Raw genomic sequence first — 27,829 nt, 5'->3', positions numbered from 1 at the left:
GAGCAGTGGCACCGGTTCTGCAATGTCTGATGGCAGATGCTGGCATGGATGGATGTTTCTGGGGGTCCTCAGCACCTCATAGCATCAGGCCCTGGCCACTGTGGCCAGTTGCTGCCCATGGATGCAGAAAGGGCAGTATCAGGTCAGTGTGGTGAGGATAAGCTGGCTGGCTGGTTTGAAGGCAAGTTGTGGGGGGACCAGGAGAGGCCACTCAGGAGACAATCTGGATATGGTGTGCGGTAGAGGTCTCTGAATGGCACACCTGCAGCTTGCAAACCTGTGGCCATCCCCCTCCCCCCCAAAGGTTTTCACAGCCCTACCAGGCTGCCTAGAGGAGGCAGCCCTTGCGGACAGGGCTGCCTGAGCATGAGGTCCCCCTGGATGCACCACAGCCTCTCACAAAGCTCCTGGCCCTTCTGTGCCCAGTGCTGGGCACAGACCCCCTCCCACAGGGGCTCTGATGCTGGACCACCCTGCTGCCAGCCTTGAAGCCCAGCAGCCCTTGGGGGTGGGGGTCCATTGCCCCTGCACAGGGGGGCCCATTGCCCCAAGCAGCACACCCAAACACACTGCCCACATGCCAGCTCCCTCTGCATAGCTTTCCAAGGAGAGACAAACCATGATATTCCTGGTAAGCACAAAATCACCTTGACTTTTGCTCTAAGCCCTTGAATGTTCAGGCAGAGCATGGATAGAGGCCAGCGCTGTGCCTCGCTCAGGAATACTTGGCATCTGTCTTTCTGCAGGCAGGTTATTTTCCACCCATGTTTCCCCAGCACCCATGTTTTGGCAGGCAGGTGGGTTGCAGTCACAGGTCACCCAAGCTGCCTCTCCCTCTGCCGACACATGTGGGGATGGCAGCCCTGACACAAGTCACCCAGAATAGGCTCTCGGCCCTCAAAGCTCCCCCAGACCTTTCTCCTTCTCATCTGGACCCCCAGCTGTGTTCTACAGCCAGCTGGCTTTTAACCTCCACAGCTGCACGAGGAGTTGGGATTCACCGAGAGCAGCCAGGGATGTGAAGCACCCTGAAAGTGGTACTAGGAAACAGGGGCTGACAAGCCCACAACCTTGCAGCACGGTGGTTTTCACCTGTGCTCCGGCTGACGTCCCCCAGGACTTAGAGGGGATGCTGCAATAGTCCTCCTGCAGCTGTGACCCCAAACCCAAGCTCCGTACAGCTCTGAAGCTCCCAGTTGCAGCATGTGATACCCATTGCGGGGGGACACAGCGGCAAGGAAGCACGAGGTTTACCCCAAAGCAGTAAGAAATGGAGAAGTTTATTACTAGAGCCAGAGGGACTGAAATGAAGCAAATAGAGAAACCAGATGCCTCACCCCTCCCCCCCCCCAAAAAAGGTGACAGACTTGAAGATGGTTTATTTTCTACATTAAACTTACGAGTGGTTTTGCTCCAAGCTGCATTTTTACATTTTGAGTCTCCATGCATTTACAGGGAACTTGGGGGTGTATCACCAAGTGGGCTCCAATGACGGGGCCAAGCACAGGGCCTCTCCAAATGGCCTCTCACTGCTTCCAGACCATCGCTCTTTTTATTCCATGGGAAAATACTGCTTTTGCCCTAAGCAGAACTTGCCTTGGGTTCCCAGTTCCTCCCCTGAACACATTGTGACCACCCCATTGCAAACAGGAATGCAGCTCCTGCTCACATGAGCTGATAACGCTTCCCTGCAGACAAGGCTGCATCCGGCACTGCGGCAGTGACCCACGGAGAGCCCAGACGTCCCTGTGGTGGCCCCTGCGAGGAAGCCCTGGGAACTTGCCTCCTGCTGTGGCTCAAGGAAAATCCCACTGTCATTTTGGTTTCCCCACTGCAAAATGGGGTTGAGTGTTCATGTCATGCTTTAAACCAGTGACTACTGGGAAACCTGGTCACGGGGAGCAGAGCCAGCATCCCGCAGGAGACTGGGAAGGCCACAGGGTGTGGGTTTGCTCCAGCAGTGCCATCTGCGGCAAGCTCAGTGCAACGTGGCTGTGGTCAGATGGGAGAGGCTTTTCACGAGCTCCAGGGAGGAGGCGCAGGAGCAGGGGAAGGGGAACCGCAGGCTCCAAAGTCTTTCATGGCTCCTGTGTACAGCTGGCTGGCACTGTGGTGTGCTGGAAACAGCTGGTCGAACATCACATGCTTCTTCACCCCCAAAACCCCCAATTTCTGGGCTGAACCATTGCATACCATCCCTGCAGGAGACAGTAGCTTGCAGGATTGGTGCCATCGAGACACTAACTCCAAACTCCACCATGAAGTGCTGAGTGAGGCAGACTCAGCCCAGCACACCGGGAGTTAATTTTGAGACACAGATGCCGGGGTGGGCACAGATGCTGGGCTGGTCTCAGCCACCAGTGGGAGGGCATGATGAAAATCCCATGGGAGCATCTTCATTAAGGAGGAGGGGTCATAGCAGTGGTGGTGGGTCATAGCAGTGGTGGGGAGCTCCTCGCCAGTGCCCACTTCACACAGCTCTGCCTTTAGAGCAGCAGCTGGCTGAGCACTGGGTTTGCCAGCACCAGCTGTCTACTGTTTACTGTGTCCCCTCCCTGCTCTCTTCCCCCCTTTCCAAGGAACCACACAGATCACTCTAACAGCACAGGGCAAACAGGTGTGTACCAGCCCTGTTATTGCTTTGCTCCTGCACAGCCCAGACTGTTTGGTGGAAACAAAAGGGAGTTGTTTTCCTCCTCTCATTGGGTATTTGGGCCCCGAGTCTTTCAAGCAACAAGGGACATGCAAGGTGCTGCAGGGTGAGGGGGACCTGCAGTGGCAGGGGGCGGCGGGGGTCTGGAGCAGCTCACCCCACCATGTCTGCAAGGTAGCCAGGACAGATCCACTTCTGCTATGCGCTGTCAGAGGTAGCTTCTGGTAGCCCTGAGGAGCTGATGAAAGCTCTCCAGAAGGCAGGCTGAAGCCTTGGCAGGGGCGTTCTGACATTCATACTGATTTAAGAATAAGCCTGTTTTCAGCAACAGAGAAAAATCAGGGGTGAAATTGAGTCTGAGCATGCGCACTCTTCAGTCACTTCAGGCTGTTTGTAGTCATACAGGGCTCTCGCACACTTGCAGGGCTCTGGAATTGCTGAGCTATGCTGGGTTTAAACTCACTGTTGGGGTCTAATGAGGAACACACTTCTGCCAAGAGGAGGGGATGAGATGGATGGCTCTGGCATCTCCCAGAGCCCTTGGTGAGGATGCTCTGTAACATGATGGCTCAGCAGAGCACAGACCTGCCGAGCTGGAGATGCAGAGCAGCAGGAGTGGGGCTATGCGGAGAGGAGCAGGGCTGCCAGAGGTCATGGGAGACAGCCTCAGTGTCAAGGTCTTGGGGTGGTGCACGCCATGGGGAACAGGGCAGCTCGTCCCTGCCACCCTGCTGCTCTCCCAGCCTGCCTGCAAACTCAGCTCAGCAGCACTGGTGCTGTCACCTCCTAGCAAAAATGCTCCTCATCCCACACACAGACAGTCCCATGTCCCCTCAGATGACTACCCATCCAACTGTCTATCTCAGCACATGGCATTATGCATGCAGGCACAGCTACCTTACTGCTGCCCAGACTTTCAAGCTTCCTCCATCTCAGCTATACCCCTGTGCTTGGATTAGAGCAAATTGCATGGGGCAATTATTATTCTCCCCAGAAATCACAAGGCCATTGCACAATGTCATATAGACTGGGACTGGACACAGCTCACTCCTTCACGAGGATGGTGCTGGAGCATGAGTAGGAGAACACTGGGGCATCCTGCGGGGCAAGAAGGATGTCAGAGAAATTCATCAACTGACATGGGGGGTCCCAGCTGTCACAGACACTGCCCACTCACACACCCTGAGGTCTTGGTGCTGGTACCCCCACTACCCTCTCTGGCCAGGGAGAAACAGTCCAGCAATGGGATCAGACACAGCATCTCCCACATATCCCCCTGTGTCCCTGCTGAACCATCCCCAGCATCTGGAGAGGCATGGTGGGTACATGGACACAGTGGATGGGAAGTGAAGCAGTTGCTGGGTGGCTTTGTAACAGCCCTAGGCTGCAACAGAGCTGTCTTGCTCCAAAGAACAGCTTAAAAAAACCCCCACCAGAATGGGGAAGACATTTGGTGTGGTGCAATGCAGGCTCAGAAACACTGACTTTTGCCCCTTTTCTCGGATTTTGAATGTGTTACTGAGGGGGCTCTCCCTGTGGGCCCCAGGGTGGGGAGATGCAGGTCTTAGGTGGGATGTCATTTTTATGCAGACTTGGAGGGTTGAATGAAATACCTGAAAGAGGGAATTTAGGAAGAAACCTCTCTGTGTCACAGTGGAAGCCTCAGACTCTGATAAAGTACCTTCAAGGAGACATCTGCAAAACCCAGACACACATTCATCTCCCGAGAAACAGTCTCAATCTGTCTGTGAATTTGGGCTGGAGAAGATAAATGTGCAGTTCCCAAATACCCTCCGGGGCTGTTGTCTGTCCCCACAGTTTGGGGACAGCCAGGGACCCACGCTGGCTGGGAGCTCCTGGACAGACAGAGGGAAGGAAGAGGAGCATCTCGCAGAGGCTGTTTGGACGGCGATTCCCTGGGTGAGAGAGCCCGCCCGAGGTCGCTCCTGTGCCACTGAAGTGTCACCTTGCTCCAGTGAACTCTGCTGTTGTCTTCAGGCAGCTCCATGACACACCCGGCCGTTGTGCAACGGCCATGAAAGCAAACTAAAAATAGCTCTCTCTCCTTGCAGGAAAACACCTGGCTGCCTTGCACCGGGGCCGGGGCCGGGAGGATGCTGGATGCCAGCACCCTGCCAGGAGCCGTGTCCCTCCTGGCAGGCAAGGGGAGCACCAAGGGCTCCCTCCTCCGAGCTCATGTGGACACTGAGGAAAGACCTCATCTTCCTTCTCTGTGCTCCCACCCCAAGCCCTGCCTTGCCTCTGTTCCTTCCTTGCTCAGCTCTGTCACCAGGCAGTGTGGTTTTCCTCCAAGCCTTGCCAAGGTGCAATGGCATCACTCACTGAGCCTTGTGTGGGGACTGATGCCACCATCTCTCCTACCTGGTCTTTGCAGACGGAGCTGGGATCAGCTCTGGGGGTTCACTGAGGAGTAAGTTCATGTTATCCATCCTTCAGTTAACCATACTTAATTAAAATGCTGGTAGTGCTTGGCTGGCCAGGTTGCCCATGCCCTGGCTCTGCTGGCATCCTCGCATCTGGGCACAGCACTATGCCCCTGTGCAAACCGGACACAGTTCAACTCTTTCCGGGGTTTGTTCTCCACTGAGGAGAACACTTGGCTCATTTTAGGTATGGGGTGGTGGGCCAAGGCCAGAGCAGTCATGAAACCTGGGATTGGTCCCCCAATCTTTCATAGATTCCCTCCTGTCCTTGCAGACAGAGCACCTGAAGCAATTGGCAGCCCACAGCAGTCTGGTGTGATCCTCGGACTATCACTGAGCTCAGGCTGAGCCATTCTTCCTCTGTAGTAGGCAGGCTCTACTAGCATCAGGCCAGCGATCACTTCGAGGTGCTGGTCCCTCTGCACCCAGGACACACTTCAGACATCCACTGTCTGCTCCTGTAGAACCCAGCAAGAGCTGAAATCCTCCTTCCCCTGTTAGAAATATCCAATTGAAGCTCAAAAATCATAGCATTATCGAGAGTCAAAGACCAGCTCCTGCCTGCAGGGCCCTGGCCAAAGCGCTGCCAGCAGGAGGTTGGGACTTCAAGCAAAAGCACCAGTCTACAGATGTGCCTCCGATTTCTGTGGCCTTTGCTGATCAGCATTGTCACACACAATGGAGGAATGGCTCTAGTGCAGGAGGGATGAAAGCCTTGCACTTGGCTGAGCCAAATGGTTTGGGAGCAGAGACTCCTCCTGCCCTGCCCTGGAGAGACATGGGGCAACAGGAGTCTCCACCAGCCCAGCTGCAGTGGCTGACAATGACTAGCAGCACAATGTGATTTTGAGTAGAACAGGAGAATCCTACTGCTGACATCCATGCCAGCACATGTCCTGCTAGCTGTGGTCACATGCTCACCTGGAAGGGGCAACCTCTGAGCTCTGGGACTCAGTTTCCCTGCGCTGGCTCCAGTGGCATTGACTCTCCCACATCCCAGTGATGCAGCAAGAGGCCCACGTCCCCCTCAGTGCTCTGGGATGTCAGCCCAGAGGCTGTTCTGGCTCAGGGAAGAGCAGGCACAGTGCCAGATGGAGACAGCAGTGGGGTCCCAGCTAGGGGGAAGCTGGTGTTTGCTGACTGCAGTGGGGTGAGACATCCCAGCCCCTGCCACTGCTCCATGCAGAGGAGGGACACACTCCTTGAGCTCCCCAGGTCTGGGGTAGCCCTGCTGCTTCAAGCCTGGCATGCATCCCCATGAGCTGCCTACATGCCACAGGGCATGTGCCCAGAGGGGACCCTGGTCCCTCTGGTCCCACAGTCATGGGGACGAGTTGACAGTGCAAGGAGAGATAACAGGTAGGGGAGCAGGAGTCTAGGACAGAGGAGAGGTTGTGGGTATGGGGAGAGGCGATGGAAGTGGGGAAAGATGATGAGTGCGGGGGGAGAGATGATGGGTATGGGGAGAAGTCATAAGTACAGGGGATCAGGGACCTCAGTTCTGTTCAAACCCCTGTCCCACAGTAGCAAAAGCAGCAACAAACCTTGGGAGAACTGGGCCAGCAGATCTGACACCCCAATGTGGCAAGGAGCATCACCTGAGGCCAGCCAGTCTTTCCTCTTGCTCTCCTGCCAAGGGCGGCCCTATCACCCCTCCAGCCCTGGGGAGGTGGTCTGGCTGTTCGAAGGTGTCCTGAGTCCAGGCTGAGTGTGCAGGGGACATGCCACATTGTGCCCAGTGTCAGACCTTGGGCATCCTTAGTGCTGCCTGCTTGGGGACAGGGGGTGGGAGATCTTGAGTGGGAAGAGCTGAGCTGAGCAACCCATCCCCAGTGCCAAGCTGTGGGCATCCTTCGTCTGGCTTATTTTGGGGGGATACTGGCGAGATGTTGGGGGATGCTAAGGAGATGTTGGATGTTGGGGGATGCTGGAGGGATGTTGGGGGATGCCGAGCTGCCCAGCTTGGGCACTGGCGCATCTCCGCAGAGCTTGGCAGCCTCCCCGGGTGCGGGTGGGTGACCAGCAGAGGGCCTGGCTCTGCCGCTCCCCACCGCGGCTTTTATTCTGCCCAGAGCTCTCCGGAGAGCCCAGAGCAGCGGCCAGAGCCGGATAGACCGGCTGCTCCTCCAGACGGCTCCCTCGCTGCCCGCAGCCCCGGGGTCCCTGTGCTCGGGGCTGCTCTGTCTCCAGCCACACACTTGCTCCGGAGGGTGCGGAGGGGACCATGCCTTCACCGCCACCACTTGTTCTCCTGCTGCTGATGCTGCTGGCTCCAGGGGCTGCAGAAATACAAGGCAGGGCTGGGCAGCCTGGGGAAGGCAGCACCCACCATGGCCAGGGTCTGGATGAAGGTAAGATTCTGCCAATGATTTCCCAGGACGATCTAGAGGTCCAGGTGATGAAGGAGAGACTGCGCCGGGGGACAGAGGAGGATTCCAAGTTGGTGCAGCAGTACGTGCCGGGGGTGCGTGTGGAGTTCCCGCGGCCCCTCAACTCTGCCAGCCTGCACCCAACTAAGGCCCTGCTGCCATCCAGCACGGACCCATCTGGGCAGCAACAAGGGGTCCCAACAGACAGAGAGGGGGCAGAGCCCCGAGCCAACCTCACTACCGTGTCCGACAAGCGGTTGCAAATCCAGAACCCCTTGTACCCAGTGACGGAGAACTCCTACAGCGCCTATGCCGTGATGTTCCTGTCCCTCATCGTCTTCGCAGTGGGCATCATTGGAAACCTCTCCGTGATGTGCATCGTATGGCACAACTACTACATGAAGAGTGCCTGGAACTCCATCCTGGCCAGCCTGTCTTTCTGGGACTTCCTCATCCTCTTCTTCTGCCTGCCTGTGGTCATCTTCAACGAGATCACCAAGAAGAGGCTGCTGGGGGATGTGTCCTGTCGCATCGTGCCCTTCATGGAGGTAAGGGGCTGCACAGGGCCCTGGAGGGCTCAAGGACTCGGCTCTTCTCTGCCTCTTGCTTTGGGGGTAGTCCATGCTGCTCATGGCCTGGCGCAAGGGCTGTGTGCCCCAGAGATCCCCATCATGGGGGACAGCAAGGAACCGAGGGACTGTCCCAATATTGACCTTCCCTTTGCCTCTTCCCCAGGCCATTTCTCAGGCTCTGCAGCCAGCACAAATGCTTCCAAGGCTGGGAAGAGCCCGTGAAACCCTCCTTTGTCCAGCCAGCACAGGGACTTCTGTCAGTGGGGTCCCTCTGTCTGTCTGTCCCTGTCCCAGCCTGACATCCCCCACAGTGTGCTGGCCCAGCAATGGCCATGGTGGGCTGCTGCTGATGGCCCCAGGGCAGGGGGCTGCAGGTGGGGCAGTGCTGAGCACCACTGGGGTAGGAGAGCCCGGGAATTAGGTTTGGGAACCTGAGATCTTTGCTTGTCAAGTCTCACATGTGATGGGTTGGCCACATTCAGGGTGAGCTGGGGACCCACTGAGAAGGCTACAGGGACTGTGGTGACAGGGGAAGGCAGAATGAGAAAAAATGCCCCAGATGGCACGATTTTGCATGGTCCTGCTCTTGCACTGAAAGCAAACCCTTGCTGTGGGGCATCTCCCATCCTGCAGGGATGTCTGGAATCAGTATGCTCCCCTCCATGCCCATGTACAACAGACAGACCCAGCCTGCCTGTGCATGTTTTCTGGGGCTCCAAAGCCCTGTTTATTGAAGAAGGGTGCAAACACAAGGTTGAAACAGATCAGAGACAGTGTCAGGTCCCTGGAGACCCTCTCAGGTTTGGTCAGGCCAGATGGGGTTCAAAATCTGCCTGTCCCACCTAGCGTGGTCACAACATATGGAAACCTGCTGCAAGCTGAGGCCATGGCTTGTGCTGGAGGGCCCAGGGACTGCTGCCCTCCCTCTGCCCAAACCTGATCAGGTTGTATGGGAGCACTGACACCCCTTGGCATCCATGTCCAGGGCAGCCCTGCCCCCCCAGGGCTGTCACCATGCCGAGTTGAGACCTAGCCTTCTGTCATCACCAGACCTGTCTGTGCCCATCACTAGGACTCAAGCCTGCTCAGAGAAATAACAGCTGGAGGGGGCAGAGAGCAGGCCTTGGCACTCAGACAGGGAAAGCTCATGGCTACAGGGAGCTTGGTTATTACAGGCAAAGAAATGGCCCCAAGGCATTGATGTGTCCCATCACAATCCCCTCCCCAACATCACCCTCCCTGGTCCAGCTTCTGCTGGAGAGTGGGACCCGCAGTGCTCTCAGGTACAGGACCTGGCTTCATCCTGCTCCCTGGGTGGCTGGATTATCCTCTCCTGCTTTACACAACAGCAGCTACAGGTTAGGGTGACTCCAGCATGGGCTAGGGGAGTAGACATCGGCCTGCATGGGCTGGCACAACACCCACTGCCAGGGCTGCGAGGTGAGCAGGTCTGAGGCCAGTGCTGCCACCAGTGGTCCTGCTCTGTCCTGCTGATCCATGCCCTGCTGGCACAGTGACAGTCAGCTCCCCAGTGTCAGTGCCTTTGCAGAGGGTCTGCAGGGGCACAGGGGTCCCTGGACATTCACATATGGCTTGGCTGTGCACAGTCCTAGCAGGGGACCCTGGCAATGCCACTGGGTCTTTTGGGCGCAGGCCTGGGGTGATGGACCCATACCCTGGGTATCCTGCCAGGCACAGCCCTAAACCTGCAAGTTACAGCCCAGCATGACAATGTGGTGTTTGCTAGAGGAGGTGTGCAGCCCCCACCTCTCCACACTGTCTCCTCTGCTCAGGAAGCAGGAGCTGCTCATTTCTGCAGGTTTCCCACCCCAGCCTCTTACTAAATGAAATGTTTGCCCCATCCCTATCCTCCGCCTCAGGCCCCTGATGTTGCAGCCAGGTGGAAGGAGGACTCAGAGAGGGGCAGGAATATTGGACCCACATTTGCCCAGGCAGGCAGGCTCAGCACCCCAGGTAAGGATGGGAAGAAAAGGGTGGTGTCCCCAAACCAGACCCCTACCTGAGGAGTTGCTGCCACAGCCTGTCTCTGAGTTGCTCATGGGCTCCCTGGCCATGTCCCTGTGGGAGATCCCCGTGGGTAGCACTTCCAGGTACAGTGATTTGGCAGCACCAGGGTGACCGTGGGACAGCTCGGTCCCCGAAGGAGACAGGAAGGGTGGTGGGATGTTGCGGCTGCTGAAGGATGGGCATAGCACAGCCCTGGGAAGGCAGGATGGTCCACCCAGGAGGTTACTGCCACTCTGCCACCCCAGCTGCTAATCCTGCCTTGCCCTCCTGCCTCTGGGCCCCAAAGCAAAGGCAGAAAGGAGCTTCAGGGCTTCTCTGTTCACCTGGGACCCAGCACCAGGCACCCTTCAGGCTGGGTGGGAGGACGTGGCCAGGCCCGAGCTAAATCCCCAGCAAAGAGTCAGCCACAAGAGGGGAATCAGTCTGCAGTCCAGTCTTTCTGTATGGGACTGTGCAAGTGTTTCAGACTGCTGGATGGAGCAAATCTGTCCTCCTCTTTGTGGCTACTCAAGTGCCTTGTGGGGGGGCACAAAGCCAGGTTTTTGGAGCAGAGCTGGCTACATGGAATCCTGGTAACAGGCAATGTGCCTGGGGTGACCAGTGGCACCAGCTGCATGCCTGCTAGGGCACTGGGGAAGGATGCTCTGCCATGCCTGAATTACATGCCAGGACTAAGGGGAACGAGGAGAGACAGAAGACCCTGTGGCAGGGTGTAGGGAAGGAGGAGAGGCAGCAGCACAGCAGTGCTGGAAGTGCTGCAGGTACCAGCCAGAGAGCTGGGCAAGTGTGCTGGGTGCTGGTTGTGGGGCAGAGCAAGGGTGCTGGATGCTCAGGGTGGCTCTGGGCATTGGGCAGAGGAGCTGGAACTTGAGCAGCGTTGTTGGGCAGTGGGGCTATGTGCAGAATGGTGATGCTGGGCTAGTGCCCTGATGCTGTGTGTGTGGGGGTGCTGTTGCAAATAACTGAATGGTGGTGCTGGATGCTTGGCATCAGTGCTGGTCATGAGCTGCTGAAGGGGCCAACCTGGGACCACTGGAAGAGGCTGGGGGGGTGGGGAAGGGGCAGTGCCAGACCTGTTTTGGGCTGCTACCCAGGCATCATGCAGAGCCCTGGGAGGTTTTCTGAGTGCTGGGAAGGTCCTTCAGCACAGGGTGACATTTGATGGCTTCGTGAGGCCAGGAATGGCCACAGGGCTGGGGGGAACCAGCATGTGACTTTGCCTTTCTCCTGGGCAAGGGCTGTGGGACTTGGCTCTGAGCAAAGCTGCAGCTCTGGGGCTGGGACCTTGAATGCTGATTGTGACCCTCAGTGCCTTGCCAGCCCTCCCAGAGCCACCATGATTCCTCTGCCTCCTTTGGCCTCTTCCCTTTGGCAAATGGGATGTTTTTCCTGCCATTCTCAATGCAGCGGAAATTGCCCCAAGCTGATTTGTGACAATGGCACCTTCAACTCATTTGGCCTGTCCGGGGAAGCAGGCAGCAGCTCTGCAGAACAGGACAGGGACGAGCCAGCCTGGGGCAGCTTGGGGGGGCCTTGGGGACCCTGGGAAGTTGCTAGTGGGTGTGACAGTCCCTGCTTTTCCTCCCCAAGAGCCATCCAGAATAGAGGAAGAGCCTGAGGGACAATCCTGCTATTCCTACCCTGGCTGGATAGACAGACAGATATCCTGCAAAGCTTCTCCCTTCTGCAGAAAAGGGAGCTGGGCAGGGACAAACGGGTCAAGGGACATTTTTATCCACTGCCCTTTCAGGAGTCACAGAAAAGTGGCTCTAACCCTGGGATGCATCCATAGGCTGTGACCTCTACAACCTTGGAGGAAGGGGCTCCAGCTGTGGTCTTGGGTACCCAGGGGTTTGCCACCAGCCTGGTAAAGTCAAGGCCTCTATGATGTCCCTCCAGCAAGGCCCACTTGTTCTGCCTCCCTTCTCGCCAGGTATCATCGCTGGGAGTCACCACCTTCAGCCTCTGTGCCCTGGGCATCGACAGGTTCCACGCAGCCACCAGCCCCCAGGCCAGTGCCCGGCCCATCGAGCAGTGCCAGTCCATCATTGCCAAGCTGGCTGTCATCTGGGTGGGCTCCATGACACTGTCAGTGCCGGAGATCCTGCTCTGGCAGCTGGCACAGGACACGTCACCTGTGTCCGGCGTCATGACGGAGTATTGCACCATGAAGCCCTCGTCCAACCTGCCCGAGTCTGTCTACTCGCTGGTGCTCACCTACCAAAATGCTCGGATGTGGTGGTACTTTGGTTGCTACTTCTGCTTGCCCATCCTCTTCACCGTGAGCTGCCAGCTGGTGACCCGGAGGATCAGTGGCACGGAGAAGAAGACCGAATGCCGAGGAACCAAGCACACCCAGTGTGAGAGTCACTTGAACTGCACCATCATCGGGCTCACCATCATCTACGGGCTCTGTACCACCCCCGAGAATGTCTGCAACATTGTGGTGGCCTACATGTCCCCTGATATGTCCAAGCAGACCTTGGACCTGCTCAACCTCATCAACCAGTTCTTCCTGTTCTTCAAGTGCTCCGTAACGCCCGTCCTGCTCCTGTGCCTCTGCAGACCCCTGGGCCAGGCCTTCATGGACTGCTGCTGCTGCTGCTGTGAGGGCTGCAGCCCTGACACTGCCTCCAGCGAGGGCAGCGCCGACAGCAAGCTCAAAACAGAGATGTCCTCCTCCATCTTCTTCGACAAGCCTCGGGAGTCCCCTCCACCCCTCCTGGCCCTTGGCACACCTTGCTAAGTGCACTGGGGAGCTGTAGAGATCATTCCACCACCTTCTCCCAAGACCAAACGTTGTTTTGCCATTAGTGCCTGTGTCTGGATGTAGAGCAAGCAGAAGAGACAGCTCAGGGGGCTGTGCCATGGGCTTCAAACCCCACGTTGGGCAAGTGGGGCTTGAAACCCCAGGCCCCGTGACTACATTGGCAGCCTTCTTGCCTCTGCCCAAAGGCCAACAAGGACATCAGCACCCTCCCGTCCTGGCTTCCTGGCCAGGCGCAGAGGGGTTGCTGCCCTGGAGATGGAGTTGTGCCAGAAAGGTCCCATCTGAAACTATGGAGGGTTTCCATGGTGGCTTGCAGAGGACATAGCAAACACAAACTGCCCTCGTCCTGTCCCGTCCCCTCCTGCCAGCCCCCTCCACAGTAGGAAAAGGTCCCAGAGACTATATCCCACTGGATCCAAGCCACTGCCTTGTAAGAGCTCAATAAACCAGTAACCTAGAGCATGTTGCACATGCAGCCATCCAGCACCACCAAGCAGAGCCCTGGGGAGCCAGCACTTGGGGCTTGGATGGCTCTTCCCTGAAACCTAGGGGCTCTTGGGTGGGCATGGGCAGCTGGGGGGGCATGAGGGCACAGAAGCAGCTGTGCCAGGTCAGGCAGCACCTAAGGGAGATGGGGAAAGGCCCCCAGCCCCTTTGCCCCCCTCCTTCTGGGGTAATGCAGAGCGAGCTGGTGCCAAGTCAGCCCCTGGGAGGGTCCCCTCCAAAGCACTGGGCTTGGGGTGGTTTGTAGGATTCAAACTGGCCCCAGTCAAGCCCAGCCAGCTCAGCCCTGGGGCTGAGGTGCTCTGCAGCCTACAAGGCAGCCAGTTGCCCACCTGTACCATGCAGGACCAAACTGCTGCTGCTGCTGTGCAGTGCTGGGGGGGCCATGTGGGACCACCACCCCAGCACCCCCTGGGGAGCTGATGGAGTGAGTGCATCTCATCCAGCCAGCCCGGTGCAGGCCTCCTGGTCTTTATCCACCTGCCCATTGCGGGGACAAAATCGTCCCGGCGTGATGGTTTCAGGGCATCAGGGTTTCCAAGCCCCATATCCACACCCCAACCAAGGCTCCTGCAACCAGGGGGGCTTCGGGGAGCAGCCGTGGCGGTGGGATCGGGCTGAGGACAGGCTGGCCATGCCGGCCCTGTCCACTGGAGCTGTTAAAGCTCCTTGTCCTGCTGCTGGCACTCACCCCAGCCCATGAAATGCTGGGGCGAGGGAGACGGTTGCTACGGCCGGGTGAATGCAAGGGGCTCACTGTGGGCTTTGTGCGGCATCAACACCCACTGGGCTTTGCTTTCACAGCCCCGTTTCCAGGGAAACAAAAGCCCCAGTTTTCTTCCAAGAGCACAAAACTGGGTTTTCCCTTTCCTCCCCCCCCACCAGTGCTGGGCCCCACAGTTGGGGAGCAGCTGGGGAAAAAAGGGGTCTCATCCTGGCACAGGGATGGAAGCGGGGGAGCAGAGCTCAGGCTGCCCGCCATGACCTCAGCCCCTTGCATCCCCACAGGGCGAGCGAGGTCCCTGTGGGGGTATGGTGGCAGTGGGAGGAAGGGAGCAAGGGACAGCTCTCATGCGCTTGGTCCATGCTGCTCCGTCCTGAGCCCCAGCCAAGGGCGAACAAAGCCGGGCTTGTTGCTGTGGCCCCGCGGGGCTGGATGCGTAGGGAGGAGGAGAGCCAGGTGGGGGGCAGGGAGGGCACAGGCAGCACCATTGCAGGCAGCACCATCAGCATGCGCTGTGGGCAACACATGGCCCCATAGCAGTCAGAGCACCCTATGCCAGCCCAAACCCCAGCCCTGGTGCCAGCCCCTGTGCCCAGGTACCCAGGCAGGCTGCCATAAGGCACAAAGCACAGCCCTGGGGAGGGTGAGTGCAGGGGGCCAGCCCCCAGAGGACACGGGGCAGGGGTGCCCCTGCCAGCAATGGCCACAGGCCCCAGGAGGGGGCTGGTGTGGGCAAGGGGGCCAGGAGAGGAGCAGGAGCCCTGCAGCAACCCCGCTCCAAACCCAGTATCGACAGAACCCTGTGGCAGTTGTGGGGCTCGATGTGGGGGCAGAGGAAGGTCCCGCAGCAGTGATGGCCACAGCCAGAGGTCTCTGAGCTCATCTTTGCACCCAGGCCAAGGAAACAAGGCATTCAGAGCCATCAGAGTTGGCTTTGGCACCCCTTGGGTGAGCATGACCATGTGGGTGTCCAGTGCTGCCTGGGGGACAGGGACCCCCGCCTTATGCTCTAAGGCATGGGCACAGCACCAAGGAGGGACGGGTGGCAGTGACGGTGAGGAAGTAATGTGACTGCAACCACACCCCCAACGCAAAATTGTTAATTTATTATTATTAGGAGGCAAAAAAATTGTACAGTTACAAGAATCATTTCCCAACAGAGGTCAAATCTGAGCCAAAATATCTCTTAAAAAAAAAAAGGGGGGCAGGATAGGGGGGTGACAACACTTTACAATTCATTAAATTAAAAAAAAAAAGAAAAAAAAAGAAAAAGAAAACCTCTCTTTGTGCAATTCTGCAAAAACAACAACAGAAGAGAAACCCCTGGCCTCACTGCCCTGGAGCCGAGCAGGGGAAGGGGCTGGGAGAGGGGCCCTGCAGCCCCCAGCCCTGAGCTGGGGACAGGCAGCTGCCTCCCTGCTGTGCTGCTGACCTGACTCCACTACACACCCACCCTCCCGATGCTAGCACGTCCCCCCCCAGCCCAGCTAAGTCCCTGCTAGACTGGCCCCAAGCAACCTGGCCAGGCCCCCAGGCTGTGCCTGCAGAGACCCAACAACTCATTACATGGCATAAATGCGCACAGCCTTCCTGACTCCCCCAAAATTTCCTCTCACCATCTCCCTACCTGCAGACAAGGACCCAGCCATGCCCCACACCTGCCCCACTGTGCCTGCGTCCCCCCCAGCCAGTGCAGCAGAGCTGGGGGATGGCATGGGGAGGAGGGCACGGGGAGCAGGGCACCTGAAGCACTCCCCTGGCTCCAGCAGGCAGTGCTGTGGGCACACAGGGACCCTCACAGTCCCCTACATGTCTCTAGGTGTCTTCATGTGTGTCCCCCTCCCTGGTGTCTCCATGTAATGTTCTCAGCCAGAGCAGAGCCAGCAGCCCCCAGCCGGGTGCAGGCAATGCCCTTTTGGCACGTGGGGAGCTGCCCTGAGAGGCTGCGTGGTGCTGAGCCACCTCTGGGGGCAGCTGGGGCAGGGAGGAGGCAGGAGCCAGCCCCCCTACTCCCCGTGGGGTCTGCTGGCATCGCACTGGCACCAGCCCCTCGGATCGCCCACCACCCCAGCACAGCAGAGCAGCAGGACTGGGCAGCGGGGCAGGATTTAGCCCAGGCATGGGCTGGGGCAGGGGGGATGTGGGGCAGGGGGATGAGTGGCCCAGGGCAGCGAGGAGGGGTTGGGGCAGTGGCACAGCAGCCGGAGGCAATGTAGCAGGGATGGATCATGGTGGATTGTGACTAATCCCTGTCACCTTGAGGGGCGAGGAGCCCAGGGGATGGCATCCCTTCCCCCCCAAACCCTGCCCATGGGGCCAAAGCCTAAGGAAGGGCAAGGTGGGCATGCTCCTGACACCCCCAGGATGCTCTCTGCCTGGGGGTACAAGCAGGACACCTGGCGAAGGGACAAGGGAGCCCCAGGGGACCTGTCCACAGCCTGGCACAGCCCCATCCCCAAGGGGCTGCCTTCTGCTACCACCCTCATCTTCCTCCCAGCGCTGACCCTTGGCCAGCCTCGGGGAGCCCACAGCCTTCCTACCACTCACAGGGCCCAGTTTAGTAACAGCGCCATCGCTTAAATTAAAAAATTAAAATATATATACATATATATATATATACTGTATACACAGACAACAACAGAACAGTGCCAAAATGGGAGGAAGAGACAGAGAGAGGAGAGAAGAGGAGAGGAGGGCAGTTGGACATTTTCTTTACAATAAAAACAAGGGCTCCACCTCAATGCGAGCGGAGTCTGGGGTCCCCTAAAAATACCCATCTAGAGAGAGAGCTGGAGGGACAGAGCAGGAGAGAGAAGGGGCATAGGCTTGTACAATGGCATCTTCCCGATTTGAGCTGCAGTCCGCAGGATCTCAGCTTCTCCTAGACTTTGAGTGCTGGATAAGCCACTGTAGGGTGATGTCTGTGAAGGCAAGGGGAGACTTACAGGCTCTTCCTTCAGCTGTCACCCCCTCTTGTTCTTGGGCAAACAGCCTGGGCATGCTGCTCCCGTGGGCGCAGGCTGCCCCACCACTGCTGCGCCCCGAGCCCTGCACTGGAGCTGCCAGTACTCACCGATGTTGTCCTTTTCTTTGCAGGAGATGGAGTAGCAACAAATCTCTCGGTCCTGGATGGCAGAGAGGTTCCTGTGGGAGAGAAGCAAGTTCTGGCTGCAGACCCCGTGGCTGCGCATCGGTGGTGATGGGAGACACCTCCAGGCAGCCTTTTGAAGGGTCTCTTTGGACCTCGGCTCAGAGATGGGATACTTTGCAGGGGCAATGTCTCCCCAGGCCCCCAGGGACCTGCACGTGGGTTGGGCAAGGACAGCAGCACACCATGCCCATGACTGATGGCCAGGTGCAGTCTGTGGGGGATATGTGACGGGGTAGGAGGGACCCCACAGAAAGCCTGGCTACAAAATCACACAACTTCCCTCTCTAAACCTTAGCTGCACCGTCCTGTGGCAAGATGGGGCAGGGAGGGTTTGCGAGCAGCACAGGCTGGCAGCACAGGAGCTGCATAGGTGCCCATGGGACAGGGGAGATCTCCAAGGGGTGGACGGGGAGAAGCAGAGATGCTGTGAATCAGCACAGTGTCCCAGTCCCCCAGCTGCAGGGGAGGGGATCTGCAGGCAGCGTGGAGGTGGGCAGGAGGCAACATTGGCTGCAAGGCCATGTTGCTGGCACGGCAAAGGGTGGCAAAATAAGGGAGAGGTACATGGATGGTGTCATACACCAGAGCAGGATCTGACCTCCAAGCACCGAGGGCTGCTGAAGGCGCAGAGCCCACATCAGGCAGCAGGGCAGAGCCGTGAGAGGTTGACGGGAACAGCACCCACGCGGGAGCCCAGCTCCACCGCCGAGCATGGTGCCGGGCCGGGCCCCAACGCCACCGTGTGGCACACAGGACCAGCTCTGGCACAGTCAGCCGCGGCTCCCAACTCCTCCCCATCCCCACAAGCGCTGAGATGTGACCTCCGTCGGCTGCTGCCTCGGAATGTCCCCAGCCACCCGTCTCTGCCAGCCCACCCCAGGCACCGCAGTGCCACCCCGGCTGGGGAAGGAGTACCGTCAGAGCATGGCGGGGTGACCATGCTGGTGGGGACACAGCAGAAACAGGGGGGGTCCCACTGTGTCACAGCCCCACCACGGCTGCCTGGGCCACTGGCACACTTACATCTTCTCAATGAGCTCCTTCTCATCCAAGGCACCGGGCAGGTCTCGCTTGTTCCCCAGGACTAGGACCTGCAGGGCAGGAAAGGGGACACTTGAAGCTCCTGGCCACCAGACCAGGCAGCAACCTGCTTCTGCCACCCAGAAGTGGACTCTGCTTGAGATGCAAGACAGCCTTGGCCACTTTACTGTGGTGTGCCTGGACAGAGAAAACCCCTTCAGCGGGCAATCAGAAGGCAGAGCACTTCAATTAACAGTCTTAATTAGCCCATACACAGCATCTCCTGTGTACTCTCTAGTCCCAGTGAGAAGCTGGCCCCACAGCACATCCTCCCTGAAGGGCACCAGCACCTTTCATGCCATCTAGGACATTCTCCCAGGAGCCTCTTTCTGTCTTTGAGCAAAAAATCAAGTGAAATGGCTAAAACCGACATTATCAGGAAGGAGCGAGATGCAGATGCTGTGTAGAACCTGCTCTCTGCAGGCAGCCAGCCCAAAAAAGCAATGGCTGTTTGCACCATCCACTGATCTCTCCTTACTTCAAGGCTTTTCACATCCACAAAGGCATCCTCAGACTATGCAGGGAAAATAATCACCCAGCAGGACTTGTTCATTCGTCTGGAGCACACCATGCACCTGTCATCTGACAAGAACATCACTGAGGCTGCAGTCGCCTTCCCAGGGTGAGCCAGGGCCTCTGCAGCAGCACAGTAATACAGCATCCCCAAATTTAAATTTGGACACTTGGTCTCAAAAAAGAGCACTCAGAAGGGCTGCAAATGCAGTGTGTTATGTCGGGAGCTTAATTTAGTTGGCAGTGAACATTTGGTATCTGTGGCAAGATACTCAATTAGCTCCTTTCAAGGGATGCTGATGTTGGATGCTCCATAAGCATCCCGTCCCGGCACGTGCAGTGTGCCCCACTCTGCTGCCACAGCCCACCTCCTGCAAATGTCACAGCCCAGTAGACACTCTGCTAGGAGATGAGACTTAATGTCCTACCATAAATAAGGTGCAAATTCATGCAAAAAGACAGATCTCACACATTGGCAGGGGTACAGTTCTGGTCTCTTCTAAAGCTCGCTTCCCTGTTGCTTGGCCTACCCCTGGGCTAGAAAGCATCATTGCCCCAGGGCCTGCAGGAGTGCAGCAGGGAAGTGGACCCCACCAAGGAGAGGAATCCCTCCCTGAATCTGCTCGACAAAATGCAAGCCCCTCGCTGCAAACCCTGGCAGCCACCAGCCTGGGGACCGTGAGTAACTGGTGGGGGACCTATCCAGGCAACAGCTCACCGGGATGCCCTGGAGCTGCGGCTTGTCGAGCAGGTTGTGCAGTTCATTCTTCGAAGCCTCTATCTTCTCCTGGTCGGCAGCATCCACCATGTACCTGCAAGGTAAGGGACACCCCTGAGTGCAGGCGCCAAGGTCCCCACACCCCAGTGCTGTGCTGAGGTCCATGCCACCACCAAACCTTGCTCACATGGCAGCTATACCACTTCCACTGGCTCCTGGGCCACTGCGTGGAGGCGATGGATAACAAGATCCTTCCCCCAGGACCCCTCTTTCCAAGGAAGGCTGTGGGGCTGAGAGCCCCTCATGTCTCTTGGGGGAGTGGGGAACCTCCCTGTCCCTGTCCCTGCAGGGGTCCACCCTGTTGACAGCAGGGACACGGTGGGCAAGGGAAGCCCAGGTGCTGCCTGGGCAGAAGAACCTGCAAGATGCACGTTGTCCCCAAAGCTCAAGCAAGGTTCATCTGCACATGGCAGCTCCTTACGGAGACCCAGAATACAGGACAACAAGTGGGGAAAACAAGAGGAGCTGCTGATGGAGAAGAGAAGACATCAACCCGAGATCCTGGCAGGGGGAAGGACCTGCTTGTCCTCTTGATGGGAGCAATCTTGAGCATGGGGCATGGAGCAAAGTGCACGTGAAACCAGCAGTCAGCAATGCTTGCTCTGAGTAGACAGGGGAGATTTAGGGAAGGATTTAGCTCTTACAGGCTGACACCTATCCTGCAAGGGACATAAGTGAAGCCAAAACTGGGGAGAGGAACTGATCAAAGCAGCCTTTATTTTGAACATCAAGAAGCTGGGAGAGAAGTGAGAAACACCATCAAGCTTCATCAGGTCTTGTGGGGTTTATTAAAAATAGGAAGAGCCTTTAGCTACTGAAGCGCTGAACACAGGAAAATGTGTATGGCTGTACTGAGAGGGAAAATCACCACCCAGGCACTGCCACAAGCGTTTGGCACGCTGGACAGGGTGGGAGGGCTGAAGGCAAGAGAGAAGGGACACAACACAGCTCAAGGGGAGGAAGGCAGACTGAAGCGTGACCTGGATGGCCACAAGTCCTTTTGTTTCCTCTCAACTAGATGGGCCACTTTGGAAAAATTATGAAATTATGGAAGAAGGCGGTAAAAGGGAGTGAAAAAAATGTGATTTTGTCATTTCCAGCAAAGCTCACTGTTATAAAAAGCCTCAAGGACATGTCCCAACATGGTGAAAATCAGCAAGGACAGGACCAGACACTGCTGTCCCAACAAGCAGGACAGGTGGTCCCTCACTCCTCCTCACCTGCCAGACCTACAGTTGGGAAGGGTGGTACAGAAACCCAGCCCTCCAAAATCCCAGAGCATGGTCAATTGGTGAAGATCACATAAATCTGATTTTCTGACTGGGTTTAAGTAACCCTGATGTGGTCTCCTGGGGTAAATATTTGTCCTTAGGAGCAGGGAGCCTGCTTCCCAGGAGCATCGTGCCAGGCTCAACCCCAGCCTGAACTCCCTGGGACTGCACTTACTGCAACATTTGCAAGCAGGGGACATGCAGGGACTCTCAGCAGCAGGTATTGCACAGAGACTCTTTCTCTCAGTACAAGATTCATCCAGCAGCACATAAACACCATGACCTGGAAACATGCTGCTGGTGGCCACCCTTAAAACCATCCTCTTGGAAAGGGCTGAGCCACACCGATGGCCTTTGCTCAGCCCCTGCAATGAACAGGCAGTGCAGGGAAAGCACGGAAACCAGGAAGGGCAAGATCCAAGGAACAGAGCCAGGCCAAGTGATGCTGGAAGGGAAGGATCTGCCACGGCTGGGGGGGACTTGGCAGCCCTGTGCTTAAAGCCCGTGGGGGCACCAGTCCCAGGAGGAAGCATCTCAAGTCCTGACACAGGTGTCTGGCTCTGGCAGTGAAGGCACTGCAGCTCCCCCGGCTCAGCCCTGCCCAGCACCCTTGGGTGGGGTGATGGGACCATGCCTCCACCCACTGGACAGGCTCAGCATTGGTGCGTGGGTGACACAGCTCTCGGATCCCAGGGATACTCACACGATGGCACTCACTCCGCGGCAGTACCGCTCCCACATGCTGCGAAACCGTGGCTGGCCACCGATGTCCCAGAGCTGTGACAGGGAGAAGGCAGCGTTACCCCACCATCCTGCCCATTATCCCAGCATCGGGCCTGTGACTCTTCCCCATGTGGCCACCCAGCCAGAGCACCAGGCATGCACAAAACCCACATCCATCCCCTCGCCTCTGGCTCAAACCTAATGAGGAGGCTCCTGATTCGATAAAGGAAGGAGACATCTCAGGAAGGGCAGCTGGAGGGTGTTGAACACCTCCTGTGATGTGCGTCTGCTGGCATGGAGGGACTCCCTGGCCCAAGCTGAGGCACTCCTCCCCATGCCCACCTCACCTCCTGGCCTTTCACTGATGCATTTGCCATTTCAAAACACTCAGCACGTTCTTGGAAAGATTTCTGCAGCAGGCAGAGATCCCCGATCAGCTTTTCAAGCCCTTCCCACTGTTATTTCCCAGCCCAACCCAGGGCCCTTGAAAGATCCAGAAGGGGTAGAAAACTCCTTCCTTTGCTCTTGAGGCAGAGACCACTACTGCAAGCCATGACCTGGTGCTCCCACCCTCAGTAAGGTGACTACTTCCATAAGTCCCCACCAGCAAGCCAGAGGTATGAGAAAACATCCAGCTTTGCAGCCCAGACTGGCTCTTAACTGCAGAGGTCTGGATCTCCTACATCCCTTCCCACCATCTCCTCTGGTGGGTACTGGCAGGAGCTTAACAGGGCAGATCTTCCCAAATGTAGCTGGGGTTGCTGGCAGCCTTCAACCTCCAGCAGAAGACCCACCAATCTCCCTTCACTCCATCTTTCATCCCAAGAGCCCCCCCCACTAGTGATAACATCTGTACCTTACCTTTATGGTAACATTCCCCTTGGTGATCTTCCTCATGTTAAAGCCCACCGTCGGGATCATGTCTTCGTTGAACTGTCCTGACTGTAAGGAACAAGGTGAAACAGAGTTAGGAGGCATGGAAATCCCGCCAGTCTGCCCTGAGCAGGGCAGCGAGGCTGACAGCCTGCCTAGAAATAACCCCAAACGCTCTGCCAGCCCTGCAGCAGGCATGGTACAACCTTCCTCCTGGTGCACACCAGAAGCAAAATTAGAGCCAAGGAGACAAAATGCCTCCAAGACAGAAATAAAGCTGCTGCTGCTGCTGCATGGGATGCAGGGCACCCTGGGTGCCCCGGTGAAGCCCCCAGCCCCGCAGCAAGCTGCCACCCCCAGCCTCAGACACGCTGCCGCCTTGGTGGGGTGGTGGAGGCTTGCCCAGCCCATCCCTTTCCAGGCAGGATTCCCAAGCCCTTTGTGGGAGAAAGCTGAGCCCTTTGCCCACTGCAGTGACCTCAGGTCAGCTGTGCCAGGCCCAAACATCTCCTGCAGATCCCATTGGCAGCCCCGCAAGGACTCCCACGGGGTGCAACCAGGCTTCCCGCCCAGGGGAGCCACCTCCTGCATCGGCTCCTTTTCGGCCACGAGTCCTGGGGTTTCCAGCACGTTTCCTGCTTTGGATCTTTTATGGCCCAGCCCAAACCAGACTGACTTCTGCTTTCCTGCAAGCCTGCTGCCTGCCTGCAGCCTGTCTGCACGGGTCCTCCAGCCCCCGCACCCTGCCCGTGCATGAGAGCCAGGTGCTCACGCTGGGTGACATGGGGGGATGCAAAGGGTCCCTTCTCCCCTTCCCCAGGAGCTGCTGACACATTTTCTCCAGTAGCACAGCTCCAAGCTGCATCAGGAAGGAGAAGCATGAAATCACCGCGGATTTGCAGCATCCCAGTGCCGCTGCAAAACTAGGTTTGTCTTGTTGGAGCAGTAAGCAGAAACTGTCCCTCTGCTGCCACAGCGAGATGTCGGCTCGCCAGCCCACATGCCTGGCACCGCACTGGAGGGACAGGATGGCACTAGTCTGTTAAAGCCCACCCCACCTTCCAGTTTGCTGCTCAAATCCCAACACTGCAAGGCAGTCCCAGGCTGAGCAGCACAGGGGGATGTTCCGGGCAGCCCCAGCAGTGATGTGACATCCCTGGGGCAGGAGCTGCCACAACCCTTTGCCCTCTCCCTTCAGCAGCCTCCCGCCTGGCAGGCAGCCTCACTAGGACTCAAAACAGGTTTATCTTCTTTGCTTTTTAAATGCATCCTTGTGGAAGGCCCTGCTGTGGGATGCCGGGGAAGCAGACAGGGAAGAGGGTTTGATAACCAGGATAACATGGTGCTGGGGCTTTTGGCCATCAGTGCCAGAAACCTGCAGGAACCACCAACCATGGCTGAACTTATCCCAGCAGCTCTTTACTGGCTTAAAATCTCAGTTTCTTTGGGACTTTTCTGGGTTTTCATTCAGTTAACACAAACCTCAAAAAAGGAAGGCAATTTATGCCATTTTCTGATAAGCAGAATTTTGTGTCTGATTGAGCCAACAGCTCCTCCAGACCCACCATGTCAGTGAGTCCCCAGGGTTTTCCTGACCTCTTCCAACGGTTCTGCAATATGTGCCACTTCCCTTTTTCATTTCCCTTTTGCATTCATCAGCAAAGCCCAGCAGCCAAGGGGTCTCCAAGCCACAGTGCACCCAGAAACCATGCCAGCGACTGGTAGGGAAGATCATGGGGGAGAAGAAGGGAAGCAGGCTCTTCCCTCTACCACCGGCTGACACGGGAGATGTCTCCTGTGGACTGAGGTTCAACACACAATTTGGCTTTGTGGACCAGGTTTTAAGGAATTGTCAGGCTTTGATCGGAAGACGTGGAAAGCAATTGCTGAAGAGCTCTTGGCAGCTGCAGGCACCTCCATTGGGGATCCCGGACCACACCACGGGAACTGCTGCCTGTGCAAAAGCCACCTCAGACATGTTTCACATGTGATGGTAGTTCTTCCAGGAAGGGAGGAGCTGCAGGAGCCAGGAGTCACCTCTGCTTTCCCCCACAAGAGATGGGAGGGAGCACAACTCCATGAGCAAAGCACAGCCTTGTTCCCTGCCCCAAATCCTTCCCCCACCACAGCGCCTGCCTCCAGGCTGCCCACGGCCAAGGGCAAAACACAAAACCACTCATGCTGCCCAAAAAAGGCTGGGGTGAGAATGCGACACATTGTGGTCCAGGATTGCTTGCATGTGGGTCCCTGCTGTCCTGACATCAGCAGAGGTGTCTTCAGTGTACTGCAATGCACTCAGCTCCTCCTGCATCGGCTGCTCTCTGAACGCAAATTTGAACAGCAGAAACATGATGTCCCCTCTTCTCACTCCAACTGCCCTAGATGCTGATGCCTCCAGCACATCTTCAGCTACCTGCAGGGTCCAGCCATACACAGTTCCACTGCCAAGGAGAGTGGAGACCAGCCCAGCTACAGACATGCGAAAGCTTCACTGGACACATCTTTCCCCCAAATTTTCGTTATGCAATGGACATAGGACCTGCACTGACCCCAGAGATCATGCCTAGCCGCACTGATCTCCTGGGAATGGGATTCCTCCAGGAGGCACAAAAATCCTTGTAGGCAAGATGGATTTTGTGGCTACAACAGGTGGATCAGTTCTTTGCAGGCTCTAGTTCATCGCTGGTTTTGCCAGGGTCCCCTCAGCACCCTGGCCAAACCACCCGGCCTTGGTGCCCTGGCTGGAAGACAAATGACCTTTCTGCCCAGCCCCACCACTTTCCAGCTGGGTTACTGGGAGAGGTGGCCAGGATCCAGTTTTTGAGGGGTCAAGTGGTGCCTCCAGCTCACTCTGAGGCCCATCCTCTGCCACATGCATGTGGACACCACATCACCTGCAACTTCAGCCATTGTCCCCTGCTTGGCCAGCACCCAGGACCTCAGCTTGCTGGCACATGCAAAGAAACAACCTCAGCCTTCACGCCGCACCCACCAGCTCTGGTGAAATGTGCAGAGCCAACGTGACCAGGCCCTGCTCCTCACCATCAGCCAGGCGGCTGTCACCCTATCTTAGCGCAGGATGTCACTGCTTTGATGCAACCTACTCTCAATAAATGGCTGCTGGCTGTTTTGCAGCCCCATATCCCCAGGTGCTCTCAAACAAGCCATTTCCTGGGGACCAGAGATGGCAGTGCTGAAAGCCTGGCCCCTGGTCATATAAAGTCATGCCTCCACCAGAACATGGTCCTCCACAGGGCAGCGGCAGGTGCCCAACATACCCCAGGCTGGATGGCTCCCACCTGCGCTTAGACCATCCCCAAAACCATCCAGCCTCACGCTCCTGCAGGCGTCTCCTGCCCTGTGGCACAGCACCGAGCCCCTGCTGAACCCTGTCCAACTCCAATCTGGAGAGAAACGCAGGGGGTCTAATTTCTCACCTGTAACCTCCCCGTCCAGCCTCCCCAAATGGCTTTGTGCACAGTGCAGGGTGGGAGCGCCTGGCAGCCGGGAGCTTGACTTGCAAAGCCACTGCTCTTCCAGGAGCTCTTCTCTGAGACAGTTCAAAAAGACCAGCCCTGCTGCACAGGCTAACTCCAGCCCCCCGGCATGTCTTGCATCTCCAAGCTGAGCCATGACAGCCCCAGAGATGAATGCATGGCTCTGACTACACTATTCAGACAGGAAAAAGCCAAACTCAAGCCAAGCCTTTAAAACATTTCCCTTCGACAGCGGGGTCTTACAGCTCTTTCAGCCTCTGAGCATCACAGGCCACCTATGGCATGGACCTCTGTGTCCCCCTGCAGAAGGCACTGGAGGGGACAGGGCTGTCCCCGAGTGCAGCACAGCCCTCTCAGGGAACCCAGAGACCTGGGAAGGGGGCCTGCCACCCAGAGCCAGGTGGGATGGAGTTACCCCAGGGCTGGCAGCAAGAAGAGCCACACGGGTCCGAGAATGAGACAATCCTGACTTTTGCCCCAAATCCTCAGCATGCTTTGGTTTCAAAACCTCTGTGCAGAGGGATTGCACTGAAGGGACCCATGTCAGCCAGACCCCACTGTGGCAGGCAGGCCAGCAGCCCAAGCTGGTCAAGCACGGTGCTCCGGGACAGAGATGGGCACCTCAGTCCCCCTCCACCCCAAAGCAGATGGTCTCACCACCAACTCCTGCAATTAACATACACGGTCAGGCTCTGCAGCACCCCTCAGCTTGGAAATTCAAAATCGCAGGCTTTCAGCGTGGTGGAAAACCCACAGACCCCTCCTGGCCCTGTTCCCAGTGATGCTACCAGAGCTGAAGCAGGCTGTGCTGGCTTCTCTGACCCCATGGGCCCTATCTCCAGGGCACTCGCTATCTTGGAAGCAAAAACGGGATCAGGGGACAAGCCTGCAGACAGCAGCCAGGCTATACAGCAGCTCACCCTGAAGCCCAGGTGATGCCGGCATGACTGATGCTGCCAGTAAGCCTACAGGAGCCAGGCAAGATGATGCTCTCCGGGACAGATTCATCCCACTCCCTGCAACGCAGCTAATGGCAAAAGCCTCTGGATCCAAGCAAGGCACCAAGAAGGTCCCTCCTGCAAACTCGGGGAACAACATGAGACAGGACTGAAGCAGAGCTGCTCTGCATGGCACATCCCAAGCCAACCCTGTAATGCAGGGGCAGCAGGCAATGCCTTTGGAGGACTCCAGATCCTTTGGGACAAGGCGAAGGTCGCAGCTGAGCAGCTCTGCCCTTAGCATCGCCCTCTCAAAGGAAACAGAAGCGGCCCATCTGCTATTCAGTGCATGTCTCCAAACATGATGGACCCATGCAGGCTACATGGTACCTGCACCCTTGGTTCTGGCTACCCAGCCTGATAGATGGCCCCAGCAATGGAACCTTGAAGACATGGTGTTTAATCCATTCCCAACCTGTAATGTCTCCATGCCCCTGCTCTGTCACTGCCAGCATCCATCTGCCTCCTCCCCACTGTCCAACCCAGCTCACACAAAGTCAGCGCTGGAGCAGCTTGGCCCAACTCTTGTTTCTGAGGTTGCACGGTCTCCCCTGGTCTTCTACTGAACTACAACACTCAGGTTGTCCCCACTTCAATCATTGCTCTGGCTTCTCAGAGACCTCCAGCTATTGCCCTGCTCTCAGCTGGATCTTCTCCCTTCCCATCCCTTCCTCCTCCAAGCACTGTGTCCCAAAAACAGCTGTGACACCCCAGCCAAGGCAGAGGCAGCCAGCAGCAGGACTGGGGGTGCTTACACCTTTCAGGACACTTGCAGTCCCTGAGGGCACAGCACTACTGGTAGCTGTGCCACAGGTCTGCAGCCTGGCCAGGACACACGTGGCACCTCGTGAAGACAAAACCTTGTGCTCTGCTTCCTAGGC

General features: G+C 57.2%; 2 protein-coding genes across 4 annotated transcripts in view; one reads left to right on the top strand and one right to left on the bottom strand.

The window, feature by feature from the left end:
- The first annotated feature begins 7,000 nt into the window (after positions 1–7,000).
- GPR37L1 (G protein-coupled receptor 37 like 1) lies at positions 7,001–15,049 on the top strand. The gene is made up of 2 exons (XM_049833021.1): positions 7,001–8,014; positions 12,000–15,049. The coding sequence occupies exons 1-2, from the start codon at positions 7,322–7,324 to the stop codon at positions 12,810–12,812; spliced, it is 1,506 nt and encodes a 501-aa protein (XP_049688978.1). The 5' UTR covers positions 7,001–7,321; the 3' UTR covers positions 12,813–15,049.
- A 101-nt stretch (positions 15,050–15,150) lies between these two features.
- LOC126052408 (ADP-ribosylation factor-like protein 8A) overlaps positions 15,151–27,829 on the bottom strand; it is a 37,719-nt gene continuing 25,040 nt past the window's right edge. For all 3 annotated transcript variants that reach the window (XM_049833017.1, XM_049833018.1, XM_049833020.1), the window contains 6 exons: positions 22,442–22,522; positions 21,561–21,634; positions 19,527–19,620; positions 18,239–18,306; positions 17,138–17,208; positions 15,151–16,985 (listed from right to left, as the gene is read on the bottom strand). In XM_049833017.1, coding sequence (XP_049688974.1) covers positions 16,936–16,985; positions 17,138–17,208; positions 18,239–18,306; positions 19,527–19,620; positions 21,561–21,634; positions 22,442–22,522 — 438 coding nt within the window. In that variant the 3' untranslated portion in view covers positions 15,151–16,935. The remainder of the gene's footprint in view (positions 16,986–17,137; positions 17,209–18,238; positions 18,307–19,526; positions 19,621–21,560; positions 21,635–22,441; positions 22,523–27,829) is intronic.

The sequence above is a fragment of the Accipiter gentilis genome, chromosome 29 (genome assembly GCF_929443795.1).
Source record: "Accipiter gentilis chromosome 29, bAccGen1.1, whole genome shotgun sequence".
Classification (NCBI taxonomy): Eukaryota; Metazoa; Chordata; class Aves; order Accipitriformes; family Accipitridae; genus Astur; species Astur gentilis.
Note: the sequence above shows the minus strand (reverse complement) of the source record. Positions and strands in the feature narration are given on the sequence as shown.